This window comes from Carcharhinus amblyrhynchos, chromosome 3, assembly GCF_965287045.1.
Source record: "Carcharhinus amblyrhynchos chromosome 3, sCarAmb.v2.hapA, whole genome shotgun sequence".
Lineage (NCBI taxonomy): Eukaryota > Metazoa > Chordata > Chondrichthyes > Carcharhiniformes > Carcharhinidae > Carcharhinus > Carcharhinus amblyrhynchos.
In genome coordinates, this window is record NC_137326.1 from 15,055,928 (window position 1) to 15,080,804 (window position 24,877).

A 24,877-nucleotide genomic window follows, 5' to 3' on the forward strand; every position below is an offset into this window, starting at 1 on the left:
TAAACCGCCCCCCCTTTATCTTGAGGCTGTGCCCCCTAGTCCTACTGTCTTTTTTGAGCGGGAAGAGTCTCTCCACCTCTATCCTATCCATCCCATTCATCATCTTATACGTCTCAATGAGATCTCCCCTCATTCTTCTAAACTCCAACGAGATTGGAAAATCCTGTTTGACAAATTTATTAAAGTAATTGAGAATGCAACCAGTAGGGTAGATAAAGAGGAACCAGTAGATGTAGTATACCTGCATTTCCAAAAGGCCACAGATAATGTGTTACAAAAAAGATTGATACACAAGATTGTGAAGTTGGGAATGATATAGCAGCATTACTGACTTTGACAGAGATAGAGCAATGTCTCCAAGTTTGCTGACAGTACAATTGTATGCTGTGAGGAGGACATAGAGAGGTTGCAAAGAATTAGAGACAGGTTAATTAAGTGGGAAACAGGCTGGCAGATGGGGTATAATGTGGGGAAGTGAGAGTTTGACAGTCAGAAAGAAAAACAGAATATTTGTTAAAAGGTATAAAACTTATAAATATTGATATTCAGAGAGACTTCAGGTGTGTTTGTACAAAGAACACAAAGTTAACATTCAGGTACATCAAGCAATGAGGAAGATAATAGCATAATGGCCTTTACTGAAAGGAGCTTGGAGTACAGAAATAAAGGGTGGAATTCTCCTATCTGGAACTAAGTCCCATGGGGACCAGAAACGTAACATGTATCCTGCTGAAGATGATGGTGGGAAATCACACCGTATCTTCTTATCTCAACCTCATTAATTATGCAGCCAGGGGTTTAACACCAAATTCTGTGGTGGAGAAAGCATGATGGCGTGAGTCCTGCCATTATGTCTGGGTGCCATATTGTAAATGTGTCTAACAGCACTGACCTACAATTGAAGAAAGATGATGGATCTCCAGAAACACTCTGGAGGCTGGAAGGTGGGCCTTCCTGGTGACACGGAAGTTGGAAGATCCACTTAATAAATATTCTCTCCCACCCACTGCAGTAGTGTTCAGGAGTCCAGGGTCCCTGGCAGCCTCCACCCCAAACTCTGGAGACAGCCCCAGGATTTCTTCAGGTAAGTCCCAACTTCTGGACTGGTGTGTTTTCCCGCCATGGAGAATTGACATGGGGTGAGGTTTCAGTCAGGCCTTCATCTGTATCTCAATAGTGGGATGCAAATCAGTTTCACACTGGCCACCAGCAGATTTCCCGCTCTGCCAAGTCGGGCACCAGTGGAAGATCCCATGGTAAATTTACACTGCCATGAAACTGATTTGTGGACTCCCATCGAATTCCCACTCTGCCACCTGCCACTGAACCCACTGGCGTGGTCCTGGGAGAAATCTGCCCATGGTCTGTCCACATTTGGAATACTTTATGCTATTTTGGTTTCCATATTTAATGAAGGATATAGTGACATTGGAGATATTACAGCTAAGGTTCACTGTGGAACCCACCTAGTGGGGCAGAGTGTTGTCTTAAAATGAAAGGCTGACTTTGTTGGGCCTATATTATCTAGAATTTAGAAGGATGAGGCACGTAACATTGAAATATACAAGATTCTGAGGGAGCTTGACAGAGTAGACTGAGAGACTGTTTTCCTTAGCTGGAGAATCTAAGAGACTGGGGCACAGTCTCGGGGTAAGGGGTTGATCATTTAGGACTGAGGTGAGGATAAAGAGCCGGTGACAAAGTGAAGTTGACATTCAAGATCAGCCATGATCGTACTGAATGGTGGAACAGGCTCGATGGGTTGTATGGTCTACTTCCATTCCTATCTTGTGTGCCTATGAATAAGGGAGGGAGTTTTCCCATTTCAGAGGCTGCGTTGAAGAAACGTCTGGTCTAAAGCTTCCTGGCCATGACTGTTAAGTGAATGACACATTCTATAATTGACATTGTGTGAAGGTGAACAAGCAGACTTTGACCCTTGCAAGAATGGAGGTTCAGGCAAACACTATCCATTGTCTTAATCAGTTAAGATGATGTGGAGATGCTGGCTGAGGTGGGCACAGTAAGAAGTCTCGCAACACCAGGTTCAAGTCCAACAATTCGGTTGCACAAGCTTTCGGAGTGCTGCCCCTTCATCAGGCGAGTATTTAATCCGTTAAATAAATGGAGGTGGCACTGCAAAGAAACACTGTGATGCATGTGGAGCACATTATGTGGGTTGTCACAGATCCTCAGGATTGTGATGGTGATACTGGTGAAACTTTAGAAGTTTACACGTTAAATCAGTTAATCCTAGAAATCCAGAAGTTGCTATCAGTGAGTTTATTCTTATCCATACGGTGTGCTATTAAAGGGCCTGTGACTGCAATGTAGAAACCACCAAACTGACGATAACTTGTCCTTTACACTTGTAGTCTTGCTGTAAAAACCCTTGAGAAAGTTTTTTTTTTACTAAGAGGAAATCGGTTTTTTAAACAGTGTGCTAATGAATAGCATCACTGTCCCTGAAAGGCTACTTTTATTTATGGCATGTCAAATTTCTCCTTTAATTTTGTTAATATGATTTGCGTTTATATTTCAGCTTCTGTCTTAATCCAATGTGCATGTCCAAATAATTTAATCTTCTCTGATAAATTTTAATTACAATTAAAATAAATTTAGTGCATTTTCTGTCCTGGCTTGCTGTCTGTGAGAATGCTTCAGTGTGATTGCCTGGTTACTCTATCAGATGTGGCTCACTGTTATTGAAAGCCTGCAGAGCACCTTGACTTGGCATCAAATTGAAACTGACATTAGGAAAGGGAAAATCAATACTAAGGAGATCACAAGATCTTTGTGGGCTGCTTTCTTTGGATCAGTAGTAAGCGAGTTTTCAGACCCTCCATGCACACTCTGCCTAAAAAATTCTGAGCAAGCCAGTTTTGGGGCTTAGCGCACCCAAAAGCCTGCAGAGGGAGGTAATGCATATGCGGCAGGCCTCTGATGTTGCACATGCGCATTAGCAGTAGCAGGGGTCTGACAGAAAAGAGAAAGCCTGAAGCAGCACCCCCCCAACCTCCCCCTCAATCACAGGGCCTACGGCCCAAGACAAAGTCTCCGCCGACCCCCCACTGCCACCCAGAACAATTGTAGGCCCCACCCTCCCCCACCGATCGTGGACCCACTGACCCCACCCCATGGATTGCTGCAGAGTAGCAGTAGGCCCCCTCTCTCTCCTTTCCCTCACCGATCCCTGCAGAGTGACAGCGGGCTCCCTTTCCCTTCCTTCCCTCACCAATCCCTGCAGAGTGGCAGCGGGCTCCCTCTCCCAATGGATCCCTGCAGAGTGGCAGTGGGGTCTCTCTCTGACCCTCTCCCTACTGATCCCTGCAGAGTGGCAGCAGGGCCCCTTCCCCACTCCTACCCATTTGCTCGCCCAACTGGCACTGCCTGGTGGGCATTGCCCAGATGCCAGACTAGCACTGCCCAAGGGACACTATCCCCTTGCCTTCAGCCTCCCTCGGGGGCCTCAATGGCCTCCACTTCCACTGGTGAGGCCAAGTCGATTGCTCCCCGTTCATGGGGAACATATACACTTCACACCGCCGAGAACCCTTCCCAGCGAGGTCATAAAGTGGGGTGAGCCCAGATGACTGAGCGCCTAGCTCGCAAAGCAAATGTAAAACAGCACTAAAATAAATTTAAATACATTAACCTGCCTCTTGCCCATTTTCGGCGAGGCGCTGACTGCATCGGAAATCCGGTACCTGTAAAATGGTGCCAGTTCGCGCCCCACTTTACCACCATGTCGCGCCCAAAATCGGGTGCAACGTGATGGTAAAATCGCCTCCCAATAAGTTAAGTAGCTTCCTTCCATTCTGCAGCCCTTTTTGGTTCAATTACACAATTTGTAAGACTTGTTTAAGCATTGAAAGGCTTATTTACCTGATGATTATATCTGGAGGGACTGTGACCATATCTCTGGGGACTATGAATAGGAGAAACCTTGGTGCGCGCTGGGCCATGTATCTCTGGTCCATCACCATTTGCAGCATCTGAAAAAGTATTATTAACAGAAATGTCACAAGGGCTAACAATTATACTGTCTGTCTCAATAGAAAGCATACAAGTTAACAACAAACTGCTGAAAGACTCGACTGTCCTTCCCATTTCATGTTTTATGAAACAGTGCTCTGGACACTGTAATAATACCAATCTTTACTGGCTTTGCATATGGGACATGGTGGGCATCACCTTCAGACTCATATGTGATACTGATGGCTCTGAAATGCCAACTGCTGGCCTGTAAAGGTCCATTCAACAAAATTCAACACCAAAAGAATTGAAATTAATTTTAACATTCACCTGTTTCTTTGCATATCTCCCCACTGGCACAGTTGCTATCCACCTTAATTGGAGTAGTCCATTAATACAGGCTGTGAACAGGGGCATAGATTCCACCCTTCAGCTGAACAACAAAAGCAGAAACGGCAGCAAAAGGTATCAGGCTCACCACATTGTCAATCCCACTTTTTCTGGACTATTGGACTTTCTATATTATTTATATTGAAGACCTAAGCTCCAGAACCAGCTGCACCGCTATCCATACTGCGCCAGTATAGCTACTGGCATCAATCTGATGAAGTCTTAAATTCTTAGATATGATGCATTCACAAGAAGCAAAACACACCAATCCGCTCAATCACCGTCTCTGCTGTCTACACTCAATTATAAGTGAGCTGATGGAAAGTATTGACTGCAATGCTATCAAGCAGCACCCACTCAAGAATAATGTGTCACTGATGCTTAGTTTGAGTTGTCACTTGGCTAGTGATATCATGACAGCTTTGAGACAAACATGGACAAGAAGTGGGGATGTTCACTAATGAATTCAGTGTTCAGATCCATTTGCATCTCCTGAATAATGATGCAATCCATACTCACAAATAACTAGATTTGGACAAATTCAGGTTTAGTCAGATAGATGGCAACTAACATTTGCATCACACAAGTAGCAGCTATAACTTAAACAAGAGAGAATCTAAGCATCTCCTCTTGACATTTCCATAGGTGAATCCCTCAGCATGAACCTCCTGAGCAGGGACAGTTACACTGACCAGAAACTAAACTGGGCAAGTACATAAGTACTGTGGTTATAAGGGCAGTTTGGAGGGCAAAGCAGCCCGCTTGACTGGTATCCCATCCACTATCTTAAATATTCACTCACCCTCACCATTGACATACAGCAATAGTTGCGTACACCATCTACAAGATGCTTTATAGCAATTCACCAAAACAGAATTTTACAAACTCGTGACCTTTATCATCTAGAAGAACAAAAGCAGCATGTACCTGGGATCACCACTATCTGCAAGTTCCTCTCCAAGTCATATATCAACCTGACTTGAAATTATTACTTTCACTGTTGCTGGGTCAATTAAAAAAAAATTGCTCCTGGGACGTGTGTCACTGCTAAGATCAGCATTTACTGTCCATCCCTAGTCACCTTTGAGAAGGTGATGGTGAGCTCGGCACGCATGGCATAGCTATACCCACATTGCTGTTTGAGGGAGTTCTAAGGCTTGGACCCAACAACTATGAAGGAAAGGCCAAATAGTGTCACTTCATCCTGGGACTCTCTCCCTAAAAGTTCTGCGGGCATACCGACCAAGACCACCTTCTTAAGGACAATTAGAATAGTCAATAATTGTCAGTGTTGCCACATCCCATGAATGAACAACATAAAAACAGACTGGCAGTTCAAAAAGGTGGCTCATCACCATCTTCTCCACCTAGAGCATCTAGTGATCAATAAATGTTAATCTTGCTGGCAATTTCCACATCCCATGAACAAATAAAAAACAGTAAAAATATTACACATAGAATAGGTCAGCTTTAAGGCAGTTTTGCCATTATAGATTTTACAATCAGGGATGTTAACTTGAGAAGCATGGGTGACAGGATCAATTATTTACAATTACATAAAATTAGAAAATCCTCGGCAGAGAGCGTCATTCAATTTGTGCCAATGTGGCCACTCGGCGTGAGCAGGGTTTTAGAGGTCAGCTTTATTTTTAGTCCTCCTCTCCCCAGAAAAAGAGATACTAAAATGTGCTAAGAAATAGGTTCAAAATCCCCTCAGTCATTAAGTTCTGCATTCAGCTCACATCATACCATCTCACTCGTGGATCTTCAATAGATTAGAAATCCCAAGCAACATATTGTTCACAGCCTCCTCGCCAAAGTACTTATTTTATACTTCTTTTATAAAAAAGAAACAAAATAAAACAAGCAGCCCCTTCATTAGCAATGAGAGTTTTGTCCCGTAATCAAAACCAGCAACAAATATTCTGACAAGTTTGCACATTCTCCTCATGTCCGCATGGGTTTCCTCCGGGTGCTCTAGTTTCCTCCCACAGTCCAAAGGTGTGTGGGTTAGGTTGACTGGCCATGCGAAAATTGCCTCTTAGTGTCCTGAGATGCATCAGTTAGAGGGATTAGCAGGTAAATATGTAGGGATATGAGAGTGGGGCCTGGCTGGGATTGTAATCGGTGCAGACTCGACGGGCCAAATGGCCTCTTTCTGCACTGTGGGGTTTCTATGATTCTATGAAGTACCCAGTGCTCATAAATCACAGCACAAAAGTTCCCAAAATTCGGCACAATTTTGCATTTAGGGAGATCCGAAAGGTGGCATGGTGGTTAGCACTGCTGCCTCATAGCACCAGGGTTCAATTCTGGCCTCGGTCACTGCATGGAGTTTGCACATTCTCCCCGTGTCTGCATGGGTTTCCTCCGGGTGCTCCAGTTTCCTCCCACAGTCCAAAGATGTGCAGGCTAAGTTGATCAGCCATGCTAAATTGACCCTAGTGTGTGAGGGTTCAGCAGGATAAATGTGTGTTGTTACAGGAATGGGGCCTGGATGGGATTGCGGCTGATGGGCCGAATGGCCTCCTTTGCTAGTGTAGGGATTCTAATGTGGAAGAATTCACATGAGCCTATTAATGGCATTTCTTGTGAATACACTGAGATCACAGAGCTTTGCTGCAGGGAGACGTTTATTCATCTATGCTAACAAGCTGGAGTGTTGGTACTGATGGCAAAGATAATATTCCAATTACGTGGCTATGCTTTTGGAAAAAAAACAAATCTTTATAATTTAGCAGAGGCAAAATACTCAAAGGCACAATTAAAAAGGTGTAGCCCTATGCAATTGAACACTCGAGTGTGGGAGAAGTTTTGACATTCATCTACCAAAATAGATTTTGAGATATCAGAACGTGAATTTAAATCCATTCATTTCACACCTGCATCCTTCTCCCTGCCAGAGTCCACTGCACCAGTTTCTATTCTCCGCAGAACACGGTCCAATGTACTTCTATCATCCCCCGTTCGCTTCATAGTTCCAATTTCCGCCCTCCTGAGAACACGTTCCAACATGCCTGGATTCTCTCGTAATCGTTCTACCGATGTAGGAACCATCCTGAAACGCAAAAAGACATGCACAAAAAAAAATGCTTCTTTTCCAAATCATTTTCCTTTCCTTTTCCCTATCCTCTGTTTGGAGGTCCAGCTACCCGATCCCATTCCCATTCTGAAAGTTTATTTATTGGTGTCACGTAGGCTTACATTAACGCTGCAATGAAGTTACTGTGAAAATCCCTTAGTCACCACACTGGTGCCTGTCAGGGTACACTGAGGGAGAACTTAGCATGGCCAATGCATCTAACCAGCATGTCTTTCGGACTGTGGGAGGAAACTGGAGCATCCGGAGGAAACCCACGCAGATATGGGGAGAACGTGCAGACTCTACACAGACAGTGACCCAAGCTGGGAATCAGACTGGCAACATGAGGTAGCAGTGCTAACCACTGTGCCAGCCACTCTACACGTTGTGATGACTTTCCCCTCATTCCTAAGAGAGGTGACTTGGCACGTAGAAGGAAAAGAATGTCTTACATCCAAACTTTTACTAAACAGACAATGTTAATCTGCTTAACCAAATCAACCTCATTGGGAATGAACTGTGTACCTTATGACTATGAGGCGTGATATTCTACACATGAATTGACTGGATAATTAATAGCTAGAAATATGAATGATTATACATTATTGGCTCTTTTTTCATAGCAAGTGTTTAACATTATATCTAACTTACTTTAGAAACACAAACTGTAGGCCAATAGGGCCCTAGCCTGTTCTGCCACTATTGAAGTCATGGCTGATACGCGATCTAACTCCATATACCATTCCCTTGATCCACATCCCTAATTTAATACCTTTACTCAACAAAGATCAATCAGTCGCAGATTTAAAATTAATTAGATTTAGCATCAACTGTCGTTTATAGAAGGGTGTTTTAAACTTCTACCACCCTGTGAGGAAGTATTTCTTATTTTCACTCTTGAAAGGCCTAGCTTTAAGTCTTAGCGTATACCCCTTTGTCCTATACACCCTCAACCAGCGGAAATAGCTTCTCTATCTATACTATCTGTTCTTTATAATCTTTTGAATTTCATTGCAATCACCCTACAATCTTCTAAACTCCAGCAAATCAAACCTTAAGTTTACATAATCTTCCCTTCTAGCTTAACCCTTGGAGCACAGTTATCATTTTGGGAAATCAATGCTGACTCCCTCAAAGGTCAATATTTCCTTACCATGATGTGGTGTCCAAAATTACCCTCCGTACATCAGATTTGATCATATCATGGCTTTGTATGTCTATAGTTATAGAATAACATCTATGTCTGTGCAAGGTAGTCCTCTAGATAGAAAGGTCAGCATACCATTAGCCTTTTGGCTTATGTTCTGAACTTATTCATGATATTTTAATCACCTACATATCCAAACCTTCATGTCTGTTTGGACCTCAACTGTTTTCACCTATTCACCATTTAGAAAGTACCCTGTTCTCCCCTCTTTGTCCTAAGTAGAGGACCTTGCATTTGGATGAGCTGAAATCAATTTGCTCATTCACTTCATTAGCATCTTTGTAATTTTATGCTTCCGTCTACTCTGCTAATAATGTCATTTATTTCTGTGTTATTTGCAAACCTGAATATAGAACTTACCGTCCCTTCATCTAAGTCATTAATAAATATGATAGTCGAGGCTTCAACGTAGATCCTTGAGGGACATCATGAGTCACGTTCCGCCAATTAATGCCTACCTATTACCCCTACTCTCTGTCTCTTGCCATTCAACCATCTTCCTAACTATGTCAGTAGGTTGTGTTCAATTACGTGAGCTTCAACTTTGAGAGACGTTAGGAAAGGCTTTCTGGAAATCTGTATAAAAAACATCCATAGGCATTCTTCTTTGGCCATCTCTTCAAAAATTTAAAGTAGATGCGTCAGTCATGGCCTCCTCTTTACAAACCCAAAACGAATTAGAGTGCAAAAAGATGAGTGCAGACATTTCCAAATTAGTTGTGACCTAATTTCATCTCTTTCCTTATGTGTTCGTCAATTACAATTAAACTGACCGAGCTGGAAACTGCATATTTAAGAAACACTGAGATAAAAGAATAGGTAATGGCTGCACCCTGAGTTGCATTTCATTACAAGCAGCAGTTCTCCAACCTCCTGCACCGTGGAGAGACAATGATTATTACAGCTGGAGCCAAACATTTTATGGCTCATTTTTTTTTCACCATAACAGGCCAGAAGGTTCCAGTCTGGATCTCTGATTTGTGCTGAGTTAGTTTCTCTCAAAATAAATAGAATTCTAATTGGTTTCTTTGCCCTTTGGTGAAGGAAAGGCAAGTTCAACCATGCTGAGTCAATGCCTGAAGAAAATAAGAAATAGAAGAGTAGGCCATTCAGCCTTTCAAGCCTATGCTGGCATTCAATGAGATCATAGCTCATCTTCTATTTCAATACCATTCTTCTGCACAATCCCCAGGTCCCTTGAAGTTTTTAATATATAGATATCTACTGATCCGTCTTCAATAAACTCAACAACTGAGCCTCCACATCCAAGCCCCGGCAGAGAATTCCAAAGATTCTTTGCCCTCTGATTGAAGACGTTCCTCATCACAATCTGAAATGGCCTGTCCCTTATTCTAAGATGATGTCCCTGGTTCTAAACTCTCTCCCAGTCACAGGAAAATGCCCCTTCCTGCATGTACGCTGTTGAGCTCTGTAAGAATTTTGTATGTTTGAATGAGATCGCTTCCCATTCTTCTAAGCTCCAGAGAATAAAGGCCCCGTTTATCTAATCTTTCCTCACAGAACAATCCTCCAACCCAGGAATTAGCCTGGTGAACCTTTGTTGCTCTCCCGAGATGGCAAGGAGACCAAAACTGCACACGCTACTCTAGGTGCGATCTCACCAAGGTGCTTTCTAATTGCAGTAAGACACTTTTATTCTAATACTGGTCTCCAGCGGAAGATGCGGGGAAAATAGACTTAGAAAAGTAATTTAGTGAACCTTAAAAAACAAATACTTAAAAATTCTTTTTTTATGGGATATGGATGTTGCAGGCTAGGTCAGCATTTATTGCCCATCTCTAATTGCACTTGAGAAATAAGCACATTTTCCACTGGAATGGTCTCATAAAGAAAATGATCATGTGTAAATTTTACAAGCTACAGGCCAACATTCATTTAGACCTTTAGCAAATTTAAAATGCAATCACTAAATCATCCTTCTGATAGTAGTAAATTGGCTTCAGTTAACCAGTTTACTTACCACCTCGTGCTCATGCTGTCTCGATTTCTGTTGCTGGCCGCTGTAGACAGAGATGCATTCTTGCTGCTGGCAGAATCCGTGGGACTGACATCTTCAACCTGAGGCATTGATGGGTGCACTGGTGATGAAAAACCACTCGAGGGTGATGATGATCTCTGTGATGATCGAGACATGGCAGTGGAATCACCATTGGTTGCAGTTTGTGCAGAAGAGCCATCGCTACCTCGCCTGGTTGGAGTGCCCATAGAATTGGGTGTTTTGGAAGGATCTGAGCTTAGGCTGTCTGATTTGCAGCTACTTTCTCTTGCCTCCTGCTGTCGTTTTCGATATTCCAGCAAGGATACCTTGAAAACAAACGCAAGATGAGACCCAAGAATCCCCTTTTTTAAACTTCCAGAACATTTCCACAGTGTAAGGAAAGGTGCAAGGTTTATATGGTTATCCAAGTACATCATCTCAACCACTGGAATAACATCGTAAATGTCTAGGTGTAGGAAATATTATGGGCTACATTAGGCATCAGAATCAAGAGTCTGAATCCCATGCATTTTCACCTTGGTTTAGCACCCATTTTTGAATCAGAAGGCTCTACATAGGGTGGGAAGAAGTTCAAGTCCCATTCCAGGAACAATCAAAACTGACAGTCCAGTACAGTGCTAAGATGCTTTGTACTTTGTCAAAGATGCCATTGATTGATTGAAACTTTAAATCAAGATCCCAGCTGTCCACATTGGTGCTTCAGGTGAATGTTGAAGGTTTACTGGCACTACCCCAACAATCCTCCTGCAACCCATTACCATCAGTAACAGATTGGCTGGTTATACATCATATTGCTGCTTTCAAGATCTCACCCCATTTTCTGGCATTACTAATTCCTGCACTTCAAAATAATGCCCTAAACATGAAATATTTTGAGATAATACCAAGCACACCATAAGATACTATTATAAGGACAAATCAGTTTTCCTTAAATTAAAATTTATTTTGCATACCATAAATGCCACAGCATGCATTTAAAAAATCATTTGGCACATTCTGAGTGAACCTAGTAAGGTACAAGTTCAAGTTTCTACTTTACAACACAGTAACTTACTGATGATTTCTGTGATTATGATCTGGGAGTGCTAAAAACATTCCCTACAGAAAAGGGAAACAACCAAGGGCATTTGTCCCATTGCTCCCATGTAGTTCTTCAAACACTGTCAATAAACTTGTTCTTCCTGTACATTTTAAAAATGCATTTCTCATGAATTTCCAATCATCCCCTCAGCACGATTTCCCTCACTCTGAAATATATTATAAATGTGCCCCATCTGTTTCATTTAATATTTACTGCATTTTAAAGAGATCCTGTGACTCTCCTTACAACCCTCCCCTAGCACCTTCTTGCCAGACTGCAAAGCTCAAACTCTTCTTAAACTTTCCTTACAGCAAATCCCCTTTAAATTGAGGACATGCATTATTGATCTTCTCTGTATTTTTTTCCAGACATTTGGCACAGGGGCGGGGGGACGGCACAGTGGTTAGCACTGCTGCCTCACTGTGCCAGGGACCCGCTTTCAACTCTGGCCTTGGGTCACTCTCTGTGTGGAGTTTGCACGTTCTCCCCATGTCTGCATGGGTTTCCTCTGGGTGCTCCGGTTTCCTCCCACAGTCTAAAAATGTGCGGGTTAGGTTGATTGGCCATTGTAAATTGACCCTGGTGTCGGGGGATTAGCAGGGTAAATATGTGGAATTACAGGAATAAGGTTTGGGTGGGATTGTGGTCGATGCAGACTCAATGGGCCGAATGACCGCTTCTGCACTGTCGGGATTTTATGAACTTCTACTCTATGTGTATCTCTTGTCTGATGGTATCGTTTAGCTGGAGATGGTGCATACTTGAGGCCCAGGAGGTTAGTCTGTCAAATGCAAGCATATAATAAAAAAATATTTTCTTGATTTTAAAAGTAGAATTTTAGTTATTTCCAATAGGTAATTCAAAGCACTGTCTGGATCATTTGGGTAGGAAGGACTTCCAAACATCATACAGCCCTACAATTTCTTCTCGAAACAGCCAAAATCAGCACAAATAACATATTCATTCTCAGATGGCCGTGGAAGAGTTCGGTTTCAGGAGAATTCCACATTCTTTTTTGTTGCTTTACTAGGTACATTCAGAAATGTATTATAGCCACTGGAATGGCAAGCAGTTCCTGACAGATGAATAGGTTACTGTAATAACTTCATCATGTTTTCAAGAGACTTAGCATTTACCAGCAATAGCACATTCATGCACTAAGTACTCCAATCTGTAAAATACTAAATTAATTCCTCCTTCCTGAGAAAGTGCACAACAATGTGTCACTGAATTAGTATTCATTACTTTTCATACTTGTAAAGATACTCATACTCTTCCTTTTTAGTGTGATGTACTGTGCTATTATCATGATGTACTGTTTATTCTTAGATCACATAGTATGCCTGATCCTTCTTCCTCTACTTAAAGTAAAAGCTATAAATCAATTGCTTGACAATAAAGGGCTAAGATACTGGGCTAAAACTTGTCAGATCAGGTCATCTTGTGACATATAAAAGCAAACTGCACTTATATAGCGCCTTCAATGTGGTGAAAGATCCAGACGTGCTTCACAGGACCGTTATCAAACAAAATGACACCGGGGACATGTACGGAGATATTATGGTGGGTTAGCCAAAGCTTGGTCAAAGAGATAGCATGTTAAAGCAGTAAAGAAAGCTGGAGAGATACAGGAAATCCCAAAATTTAGAACTTTGGTAGTTAAGGCATGACCACCAATGGCGCAGTAATTAAACTGGAATTAATTGGAAAGCTCAGAGATCTTGGAAGGTTAGAAGTAGATAGAGAAAGGGAAGCCCAACACCATGGAGGAATTTGTAAACAACGATGAGAATTTTTTAAATCAAAGTATAGTTGGCCTGGGAATAAGCACAGGGTTTCAGCAACAGATGAGCTGAAGTTGGGATCGAGACAAGAGATGTTATAGAAGTAGAAGGATGTGGTCTTGGCAGTGAAGAAGATATGGGGTTGGAAACTCACCTCACGGTCAAATGGGACGGAATATTTGTGAATGGACTGGTTTAGTCTCAGTGGCCAGGGAAAGAGATAGATTTGGCTTTTGCACATCATTTAAGATGTGCATTGGTAATACAAGGTTACTTTTCCAGCAAGATTTGGCCCAATATTATTTCTGTGGAAATACTCACTTTCCCTCCTTCCTCCCTGTGACAGGGTACATCTGAAATATAAAAGCAAAATACTGTGGGCGCTGAAGCTCTGAAATAAAAACAGAAAATGCTGGAAATACTCAGTTTAGATGAAAGATCACAGATCTGAAACATTGACTGTTTCTTTCTCCACAGGTGCTGCCAGGCCCGTTTAGCATTTCCAACATTTTCTGTTTTTATAGCATCCACTCGCGTAGTGGATGTTGGCTGTCTCTGGCAAAGTGAGCTGGACGAGCTGTTGACTGAAGCAGAAATCAAGTCAGACGGAAGGTTTACATAAACACTTGGCTGAAAAAGTGATCGCACAGACTGGTTACGATCACTTGAGGTGGTCAGAGGAACATTCCATATTATCGATTTCCTTATTGACCTGGTTTCACCCACCCCTACCACTTATTCTTGCCTCTCTCAAGCGATAATGCAGCTCTGAGGCCACACTGTCCACTCAAGGTACTTCAGTCATCATTAAGGTTTGGGCAGGTTTGATGGATCTGTTGATCTAAAGAGGGCAGATGGGAAGCAGAAAGAGCAAATAAGTGTGAGGATGGGGTGAGGTAATTGATGAAATAGGAGATATGACCTTGATCTGATAAAATTACTTAACCTCACACTTAAATGTAAAAGGAATGTTTATTTGAATATTGACAATGAGTGACCATTCACACCAGACTTGTTGGTATATGCTTCTGTATACAAGAGAACCATTCAGTAAATTGTTCATACGCAAGTCATTACTGAAAGTCAATCATTACTACATGGTCATTGATACTTAGCATTTAACATGTAATAAGGACAGCACAGTGGTTAGCACTGCTGCCTGATAGTGCCAGGGACCTGGGTTTGATTCCCGACTTTGGGTCACTGTATGTGTGGAGTTTGCTCGTTCTCTCATGGGTTTCCTCTGGGTGCTCCAGTTTCCTCCCACAATCCAAGATGTGTTAGTTAGATGGATTGGCCATGCTAAATTGCCTTTTACTGTCAGGGGGACTAGCCAGGGTAAATGCATGGGAATATGGGGATACAGCCTGGGAATATGGTCAGTGCAGACTCAATGGGCTGAATGGCCTCCTTCTGCACATAGGATTCTTTGATTAAATGGAAAAGGTTTCACATTTTGTTGCTTCCTTCAGAATTAAATTTCAAAGCTAGAAGAAGGAGGTTTAATTTAGCAGACTAATACACATTGAGGTGCTCTCTCTCTTGCCCAGTAAGCCCAAATATGTTCATTGCTGGTGAAGCACGCAACACTACCATGCTTAATAATATTGTTACTCACTCTGATGTATGATGGAAAAAGGCTTGTGGTTCAGAATGTTTTAACTTTAATGAACGAGTTACATCATTGAGGTCTCTTAAAGCATTTTTAAAAATCAGCCCTAAAGAACCACTTTTCGCTTCTTTTGTAAAATTTTTAAAAATGTTATTTTGGGGCGGCATGGTGGCACAGTACTTAGCACTGCTGCCTCACTATGCCAGGGACCCGAATTCAATTCCTGGCTTGGATCACTGTGTGGAGTTCGCACGTTATTCCCGAGTCTGCGTATGTTTCCTCTGGGTGCTCCGGTTTCCTCTCTCAGTCTAAAGATATGCGGGTTAGGTGGATTGGCCATAAATTGCCTCTTAGTGTCGGGGGACTAGCTAGGATAAAGGCATAGGGTACTGGGGTTATAAGGATACAGCCTGGTTGGGATTGTAGTCAGAGCAGACTCGATGGACTGAACAGTCTCCTCCTGCACTGCAGGATTCTATGATTCTAATGTTCCTCTCTTGTTCTTCCATAAGTGGAAATTAAATCTTCCTCTCTACTGCAACACTAAAACCAGGACTTGTGCTTGCAGGGCTATGGCTTTTCACACCTGATAGTGAATAGGACAAAGATCATGGGCTCATGAGCGCAAAAGGTCTAGTCCAACATTTTCAAATCTAATTTACTTCCTCTTTCTCAGTACCTCAAAACATTGGAACTCTTTCCGTCATTCAGTCTCCTTTCTCTTACAATCTTCAGGCTTCTAAAAAAAAACAAATTTTGCTATGCTAGGTAACTACTCTTCAATTTATCTAGTTTTTCCCTTTTTTAACCTGTGTAAACATCAGACTTGGTCCAGTCTTGAAATGACTATTGTAACTAGTTTAAATATATTCACCACACAAAAAAAGATTATCCGATGTGAGCTACATCCATAGCATTTTAGCACAATAATCAAGATATAATTAATTTGGTTACTTGCCTTCTTCTTCTGTGGTGGGTTTTGCTGAGGTGTTGTATTTCCTTCAAAATACAAAGGCTGCCGGTCTGCTTGAGGGGACATGGCTCCTTGCAGTGTCTCCGATAAGAGTCCTTGGCTTTGCCTGTTAAAGCAAGAGTCCCCAGATGGACTCATGTACACAGGTTCTCCAAATCCTCGCTCTGAATGTGAAGATTTCCTCTCGCTGATGTAATTGGCTCTGTTCTCTAGCCCTCTGTATGGTCCCTCTAGTCTGTGTGTTGGAGTGAGGTCTCGGAGATTGGAGTTCAAAGGCGAACAGGCGTATATTAAATTAAACTCTGTCCTGAAGGTTTGTTCTGTGTTTTTCAGGGATGAGAGACCATCACCGTTCCTCCCTGTAAGCCCCGTTTCAGTTTCACTGGGGAATGTTAATGCAGAACAAGGAGGTTGAGCAGCACAGTCTGACAACGGCCCATCAGTGACCGCTGTAACCCGGAGTGTGGTAGTGTCCGAGTCAGGATGAAGGGAGAGATCTGAGAAGCCAGTCCTAGACTGGTCATTATCCGCTCTCAGAGGCGGCTGAAATGACAGAAGCAGGAACTATTTGTTAGTGACAATTAAAACGAGAGCCTGATGAGGGGATTGAAAAGAAACTTTAGTTTCGCGCGAGACAGTTGACTGAACTCTGCTTCTGTTTAAATACCAGCACAGTCGTTTTAATATGTTCCTGATCAATAGATTATAACGAAACACATTAAATCCATATTAAATCTTTAGCCTGGGTATATAATCCATTTATAATCTCGAACATATCTTGATTTGGAACATTTCTCTCGCTAACTTCCGGATAAATTTATAGTGCACCAATGACTGCCCACCTCTACCCGGCACCAAAGTTCTGAGTATTTTAAGATTTTATTTTAAATGTAGGCAGATGTGGTTTTAGGCAGCATTCTATCCCATAACTCTACCAAATTCTTCCACAACATCTGGATTAAATATCTACCAGACAAAGCTCTTTAAGAGCTTGCTGTCTGAAAATGTACTTATCTATATTCCACGTTGATGTCTACTTTATTTAACATTTACACAAATATGTGCACACATTAAACTAAACAAAACTTTCTCTCCTCCTTTGCAAAATACTTGTACAAAAATTGAATCTTCAGTTGAATGGGCGAATAGACTGATGTCAAAGCAACAAGTGAAAGATTGGGTATCGTGTTTTGGGCTTACACTCCGTAGATCACCAAAGTCAGTCTCTGAAACTAATCAGAGCTGGAGGGAAGTTTTTTTTAACTGAAAAACAATAAAACAAAACCCCAGCACCACTGTCAGTCATACCTTCAGCATTCAACAGGAAAGTCATGGGGTTCTATAACTTAGGGTAATAATATTTTTTTGGATGTACAATACTTGACTGTGTTAGATTCACTACTGTGGATCAATGCTTGACTGGTCAGAATGCTGCCCACCTCCCACGCATTGAATTATTGTGTACCAAACACAACGCTTTTAGAAGGAAAATTAACATAGGTTGGTCGATGCCATAAAACTTCAACATAGCAGGAGAAAAATTGATAATCTGGTGATCTAGGAGGCTATTGTATATTAGTGCTCAAATAATAACTATCTTCATCATGGGGCATCAGAAAAAGTAAGATTTTTCACTGAAAGGCTAATTATCAAGAAAGTAGCATTTATACAATGGACCATTACTCCCATACTTTCTTACAAAATGTAAAGCTTAAAGCTTATTAGTCAGAAGTAGGCTTACATTAACACTACAATGAAGTTACTGTGAAAATCCCCTTAAGGGTAAGAATCTTAAAGGTGACCCTAAGAGGTAAGAACCACCTCTTCTAATTATTGAATGATTGTGAACAGATCCAAACTGCCCTTAAATGCAAAAATAAAGAAAATTATAAAAATACTTTAAATGTATAAAGATTTGCACTGATTTCTTTGAATCACAATCGCTAGCCAAATTTCACTGAAAAAAATCAAGGCTTTTAGCTCAAGAAACTTCAAAATTTTCCTAAACTGGTTAAGCAAGAACCCAAGAACCCAAAACCCTTTAAAATTAAAACATATTGAAATTGAAAACCCCTTGATACGCATGTTGTGAGCAAGCATGCGCTGCTGGATCTGCACTGTAATTAACGTGAAGCTTTCAAATTTAGATGGCTGAGGTCATAACAGAAGCGGCACAGTCAACTGCTCCCGTCGTCAGGCTTGAATCTTTCGTTCCATCTTTTTCCAACCTACAGTCTAGAAACACTCTGAAAAGCTTTATGTATGCAATACATTTTAATGCTGTCAATGCTATATTGATAAAGAGCATCACGCAAAAATTATATAAATGCCTTGGTACGTTCCTTATTCAGAAAATACGTAATTTGATGCTTTGCTAGTCACCTCCATTATGTTAGTGTAACGGCAGTTTTAATGCATGTCATTCACAGAATCAGACACAAGGGGTTTCTATGTTTCACTGATAAATAATCCATTGAAATAATTATCTGCTTAGATGTAACATTTCAACCCATACCAGTGGCCTTGATTCACTTGATAATTTTTGTACCAGTGTTAAGGACAACAAATGATAAAACTGAAAGAATTTTTTAATTTTAATTTACTAATTTTATAGCAGCTATGTTTTGCCTATAGTTTCTGATAGGTAGAAACTCAGCAAAGTCAATGACATTTTCTTCCTAGCTTTACAATTAAGTCACTGAATGCTTGGAGTAACATTTAATTACAGAACATAAACATTCGTGTCCTCACTCCAGTGATCAGTCCTGATCTATTTTCAACCCTGAGCCTGGCTTTGTGACTGGCAGAAGCCATAAGACAGAGCAAGAGATCACGAGCTTGAATGTACAAAGCACATCCCCACCCCACTTAGCCATGGCTTCACAATCATGTGTCTCTTTGAATTACTGAAAGAACAGGGAACACTATTTCAAAATTGTCATTTCTACAATGTACTGAAAGTAAGGTAGCCCCTATACTTTAATGTCTCAAATTCCACAGGGAAATTAAAAGTGATGAAAACAGCTAGATCACATAGAAAAATGTTAAGCCCTGCCATAAACCAAATTCCTTTTGACTTAACTAGCAGCCACCATCAGTCCACTGGGAAGGAATACTATTTTATATTAAAAATAACTGAACACCTGTGTCTGGTGTGTGCTGAAGCACCTGGACTTCAAAGAACAAAAAATCTTTGCTGTTTCCTCCAGATTTAACTTAATTTTCCTTCAGAAGCAAAGTCAAATGAACATCAGACATATAAAAATAAAAGGTTCAAATAACGTAGTGTGCAGCTGCCCGGTTAGCTTCAGTTGCCAAAGCCAACTCCAGCACATGCAAGTTAATCTGAGGAACTGGCATTCCTTGGGCACAAATATGACACTTTTCCAACTGGAATGTAAGTACCCTGACTGCTTGCTCAACAAGGTTTAATTTGGTCTCCTGGTCTCAAGCCAAGTACCAGACACAGTGAAAGTATCAACATTTACGCCACTTACTTTAGAAACCTGAATCCAAAAGGGTAGGAGGAAAGGAGACTAGCTAATACTACCTCTACAACTGGTTGTTTTGTTACCTCTTCAGCAGAATTGGGAAAGCGTAACTTACTTTAAAACGATACAGAGACTGCAACACAGTCCTCGGATCAAGACCAACTTTTACCAAGTATTTATTCAGAAACTGGACTCAATCATGCACTGTTCCTGAACAGATTTGCAAATACAAATAAAAATATAAAATATAAACATATTTGTGACAATATAATTTTTATGGTGGAGCTGACATGTTAAGAATGCTCAGAACAAATGAGAAATATATCATGAGAACAGAATGCTTTCTGGTTGAATGTGCACTTTCCAGGAACCTTGTTACTCATTCAGTGTCTGGGGGCTGAAGCAAGGCACTTGTCACCAGGTAATTTATCACCTTCAGACTGGAACACCAGTTTCAAGAAAGTGCTGCAAATAATGGTCAATCATTACTACTCTCCTCTATTCAGATTTTTGTCCAGTGCTGAGTAGGGACACAGCCAGCGAATGTGGCAGCAGCTTCAAAGAGCCAAGAAAAACTGGGTCTCTTCTCTCCACAGAGCAAGATGAAATTAGGCCATTTCGAAACATAAAGGTACCTTAAAAAATTAATTAGCTTCATGTGGAATCTGTACTTTTAAACCAGTTATAGGTCCTGAAAATGGCTGCTAGTCAAATTTTTGAACCATGTTTAAATCTTATATTCAAAAAACAAAAAAATGTATTTTCCTGACTTGCAGTTATTTCCCAAGTAACAGCCTAAAGTACAAAATAGTCCAGCTACAAAAATCTCTTGTTGTTTCATTATTACTCGTTATTGTTGTCCTGCTCTTCAACAAACCCCTTGCATCTCATCTGTGAAAATGATTGGTCTGCAGTAAACACTGCATCCACTGGTGAATGGTTAACATTTTAAATGTTAGGCAGGCTTGGATTGGCTTTTACAATCAAAATGGTTACACCTCACACACTCAGAAAAAGATCAATTAATGTAGGTGACAGCTGAGAATTGAGACAGCTGAGCCCAATTCTCATTCACAAAGCAGCATGTTAATTAACTAACACCCATTTCAAGAACAGAGAATCTGTCTGTGCATCAAAGATTAAGAACCAGATTTATCACCACACAAATGAGACCGGTAGCATCTTTGCTTCAGTATCAGATTGTGAAAATGTTGCTTAAAAACTGCAGAATATCACACTACATGGAATATTTTAACATAACCATTCATTTCTTTTTGTGTGTGAAAGCTACAGGAGCGGAGGAAACAAACAAGGGGATTCAATTAGGTGAGGTTACTACTGACTCCTCAGCTCCAAAATATTTCTGTATGGTTGAAGGCAAGTTCTGTTTGATTGATAATTTTTAGCAGCATGGTATAACCGTGTGAAAAATTAATGGTTTCAGTTAGTGTTAACAAGGTCATGTCACTGTGTTTAAATGGCTTATGGAGCTGCAGTACCCCATCTACAAACAGCATAGACAAATTGTGCTGAGCAAAGACACACTAAGCAGAGAGCTTGGTCACTGAAGATCTTTGGATCAGTTGCTTGTCTATTCAAGTCTGTTCACATCACTTTTCAAACTCACTATAATAACATGGATTTTCTGCACTTTGCGAAGCTTTATAATATTCCATTTACTATCCAGTGTAAATTTACCTCATTTTCTTGGAGGTCTGTTTGACTTGTCTAGCTTAAAGCAGTACACAAAGGGGTTGTTCTGGGTGACCTTGAATACTATGTGCCACTCAGTTTTAATTTATATTACTAGTTATAGGATGACAGCAGCAAATACCAAACAAGGCATATGTTCTGTGCTGCCAAGCAACTACAATGTACAATGGGAAAATTACACCAAAGCTGCTTCAGCCAAGGTACTGTGGAGCAAAAGCAGCTGGGATAGTGAAGGGGCCTGGCACTAAAGAATTAATACAAGAATTATTACTGTTGGGTAAATACAGGAATGTTAATTGAGGACAATCTGTAAATTTAATGAATCTGGACTGCTCAACCAGATTCATTACAAATGTTAGCAATTAAGGTTTTAAGATAATTAGACATCTCATATTTTAAGAGCCACTACAACTTTTCAGTGGTAATATGTCACTTCCATTCTACAAATCTGAGACCAAGCCTCCTCCAAGTTCCTCTGGAGTTTCAATCTGGGACCATGTGAAATCTTGTTCCTGTATGTCACTATGAGGAGGCACAACTCAGGGTTTTCAGATGGAAAGGCTGGGTAATGACAGGGAGAGACTTGCACATTTGGCATATCTACCACAAATGAACCAAACTGCCATCAGTGGATGAATAGCTGCACTGCCTTGTGGATACATCAAGAGAACTGGAGGATAAGGGAGTAAATCCTGACAAAAAACCTGGAGCAGAACCCAAAGGGGGCAGATGCATAAATGTGACATCTTTTTGAAACCAAGCTATTGCCTAACCATTTGCTCTGCATTCCTATTGTGGAAGATCAAGGAGGGGACCCTGACATTTTGGCAATCCGGGGTCTCTATAACATTTACCCAGACTTATGCCCTGGGCAGGACACTCCAGTTTCACTGAGAGCCTAGAATCCTTAACACAGAAAGGTCATTCAACCTATCAAGTCTGCACCAATTCTCCAAAAAAGCATCGCACCCAGGCCTTGCCCTCTGCCCTATCCCCGCAACCCATTCATTTATTATGGCTAATTCACCCAACCCTCACACCTTTGGATAGTGGGAGGAAACCAGAGCACCTACAGGTAACCCATGCAGGCACAATCAGAACTGACAGATAGCTGTTCAGCTTTGCTCGCCTGCAATCCAAGACAAAGGTGTGTCAAGTACTCATCAGGAAATTGCTCCACGTTGACAAAGCTGCACTAATATTCCACATTGAGGAACATGTTGGATATTTCATTAATTTCGTGGAGTTTTTTGAGGAAATAACAATCAAGGTGGATAAAGGGGAAATCTGTAGATGTGATATACTCAGATTTTGAAAAGGCATTTCATAAGATATCATATCAAAGGTTACTGCACCAAATAAGGGCATGTGATGTTGGTGTTAACATAGTAGCATGGATAAAGGATTGGTTAACTAACAGGAAGGAGAGAGTGGGGATAAATGGGTAGTTTTTGGGTCGGCAAAGTGTAATTAGCGAAGTGCCACATGCCATTTACAATCTACCACCAGCGATTTAGATGAAGGGAGCAAATGTATGGTAGCTAAATTTGCTGATGACACCAAGGTAAGCCCAAAGTTAGGTTGTCAAGAGGAAGTAGGGAGGCTGCAAAGGGATATTGGCAGAGGAAGTATAATGTGGGAAAATGTGAACTTGTTTATTTTGACAGGGTGAATGGAAAAGTGGCTTACTATTTAAATGAAGAGAATTGCAGAACTCGGTGGTACAGAGAAGTTTTGGAACATGAATCACAAAGTTAGTATGCAGGTACAACAAGTGATTAGGAAGGCAAACGTAATGCTGGTGTTTACTGCAAACGGAATGGGATATAAAAGTAGGGAAGTTTTACTGTAACATACAGGGCATTGGTAAGACCATATAGTCATTGTCATTGAGGTTTATAGAATGGAAACAGGCACTTTGGTCCAACTTGTCCATGCCGCCCAGTTTTCCCCATTAGGCTAGTTCCAATTGCCCTCGTTTGGCCCGTAGCCTCTATACCAATCTTACCCATGTAACTGTCCAAATGCTTTTAAAAAGACAAAATTATACCCACCTCTACTACTACCTCTGGCTACTCGTTCCAGACACTCTCAGACCTCTGAAAAAATTTCATCTGGAATAGTTTATATAGTTCTGGTCTCTTTATTTGAGAAAGTATATAACTGCATTAGAAGTAGTTCAGAGAAAGTTCACTTGACTCATTCCTGGGATGAAGGGCTTATCCAATGAAGAAAAGTTGAACAAGTTGGGCCCATTTTCATTGAAGTTTACAGAGATGATCTCAAGATTCTTGGGGGACTTGACAGGATAGATATCAGGAATAAATTTCCACTCATGGGGAGACTAGAAGTAGGGCAGTTTAAGAAAAGGCCTCCCTTTTAAAGCTGAGTTGAGAAGAAACCTTTTTTCTCAGGGGGCTGTTAGTATGAGGAATTCTTTCTCCCAGGGAGCAGTGGAGGCTGAGTTTATTCAAAGCAAAGTCAGATTTTTGATAGATGAGGGTGTCAAGGGTTACTGGGTCAGGCAGGAAAGTGCAGTTGAGATCACAACCAGTATCAGCCATGATCTTACTGAATGGTGGATCAGGCTTGAAGTGCCAAATGGCTTACTGCTGCTCTTCACCGAAGATGAGACCTATGTTCCCATGAAGGGCAGAGACCTTCTGTACATTCCTCCAGTATAAGACAACTGCAAGAAAGATATGAAGGATAACAGAAATTGACACTGATTTCAGAGATGGTCGCTGTTGGCTATGATCTTTGGAGGCAGACTATGTAGAAGGGAGCTGAAAGAGCTGGCCAAGGGTATAGCCCAGAGAAATCAGGGGCCTGTGAACAGTGTGCCTTCTCAGCCCATAATCTTCCCTGACAGCAAATATGACAGAGAGCAGGGTCCCTGAGCCACACCAGGTGATGGTTAACAGAGTTGACCTCCATGGTGCAAACTATCATATTATATCAGGCTACTACATTTTACAAAAAGGAGCTATAAAACCTCATCATGGCAATCATCAGGAATATTCCTACTTGTATAACACATGGAAACTTAATTTCAGGAGTGAGGCATTAAAAACAATTTCTAATTAAACCTGGTCATTTCTTTTCTCTTGCATGTACCATCAAATCATATTTATGTATTGTGAGACATAAGCAGGAAATTCTTATGGGATAAGGCAGGTGAGTGGGACTATATAGATTGCGCTTTCAGAAAGTTAGTGCAGACTTAATGGGTGGAATAGCCTCAACATCTTCACTGTAAAGGTCCTGAGATTCTGGATGATTCAATATGTAGATGACTACATATGTCATTTTCACACGACATCTGAAAATTGCTGTGATATAGTGAAATATCAGTGAGATATCTTAGCCAAGTGATGTGGAGATGCCGGTGTTGAACTGGGGTGAACAGGATGAGAGGTCGCACGACACCAGGTTATAGTCCAACAGGTTTATTTGAAATCACAAGCTTTTGCAGCGGTGCTCCTTTTGTGATTTCAAGTAAACCTGTTGGTCTATAACCTGGTGTCGTGTGACCTCTCATCTTAGCCA

General features: G+C 41.2%; 1 protein-coding gene across 7 annotated transcripts in view; it reads right to left on the reverse strand.

The window, feature by feature from the left end:
* setd5 (SET domain containing 5) overlaps nt 1-24,877 on the reverse strand; it is a 140,905-nt gene that overhangs the window by 4,258 nt on the left and 111,770 nt on the right. For all 7 annotated transcript variants that reach the window (XM_080181713.1, XM_080181702.1, XM_080181708.1 and 4 more), the window contains 4 exons: nt 16,110-16,667; nt 10,636-10,979; nt 7,248-7,423; nt 3,886-3,995 (listed from right to left, as the gene is read on the reverse strand). In XM_080181713.1, the coding sequence (XP_080037839.1) occupies nt 3,886-3,995; nt 7,248-7,423; nt 10,636-10,979; nt 16,110-16,667 (1,188 nt within the window). The remainder of the gene's footprint in view (nt 1-3,885; nt 3,996-7,247; nt 7,424-10,635; nt 10,980-16,109; nt 16,668-24,877) is intronic.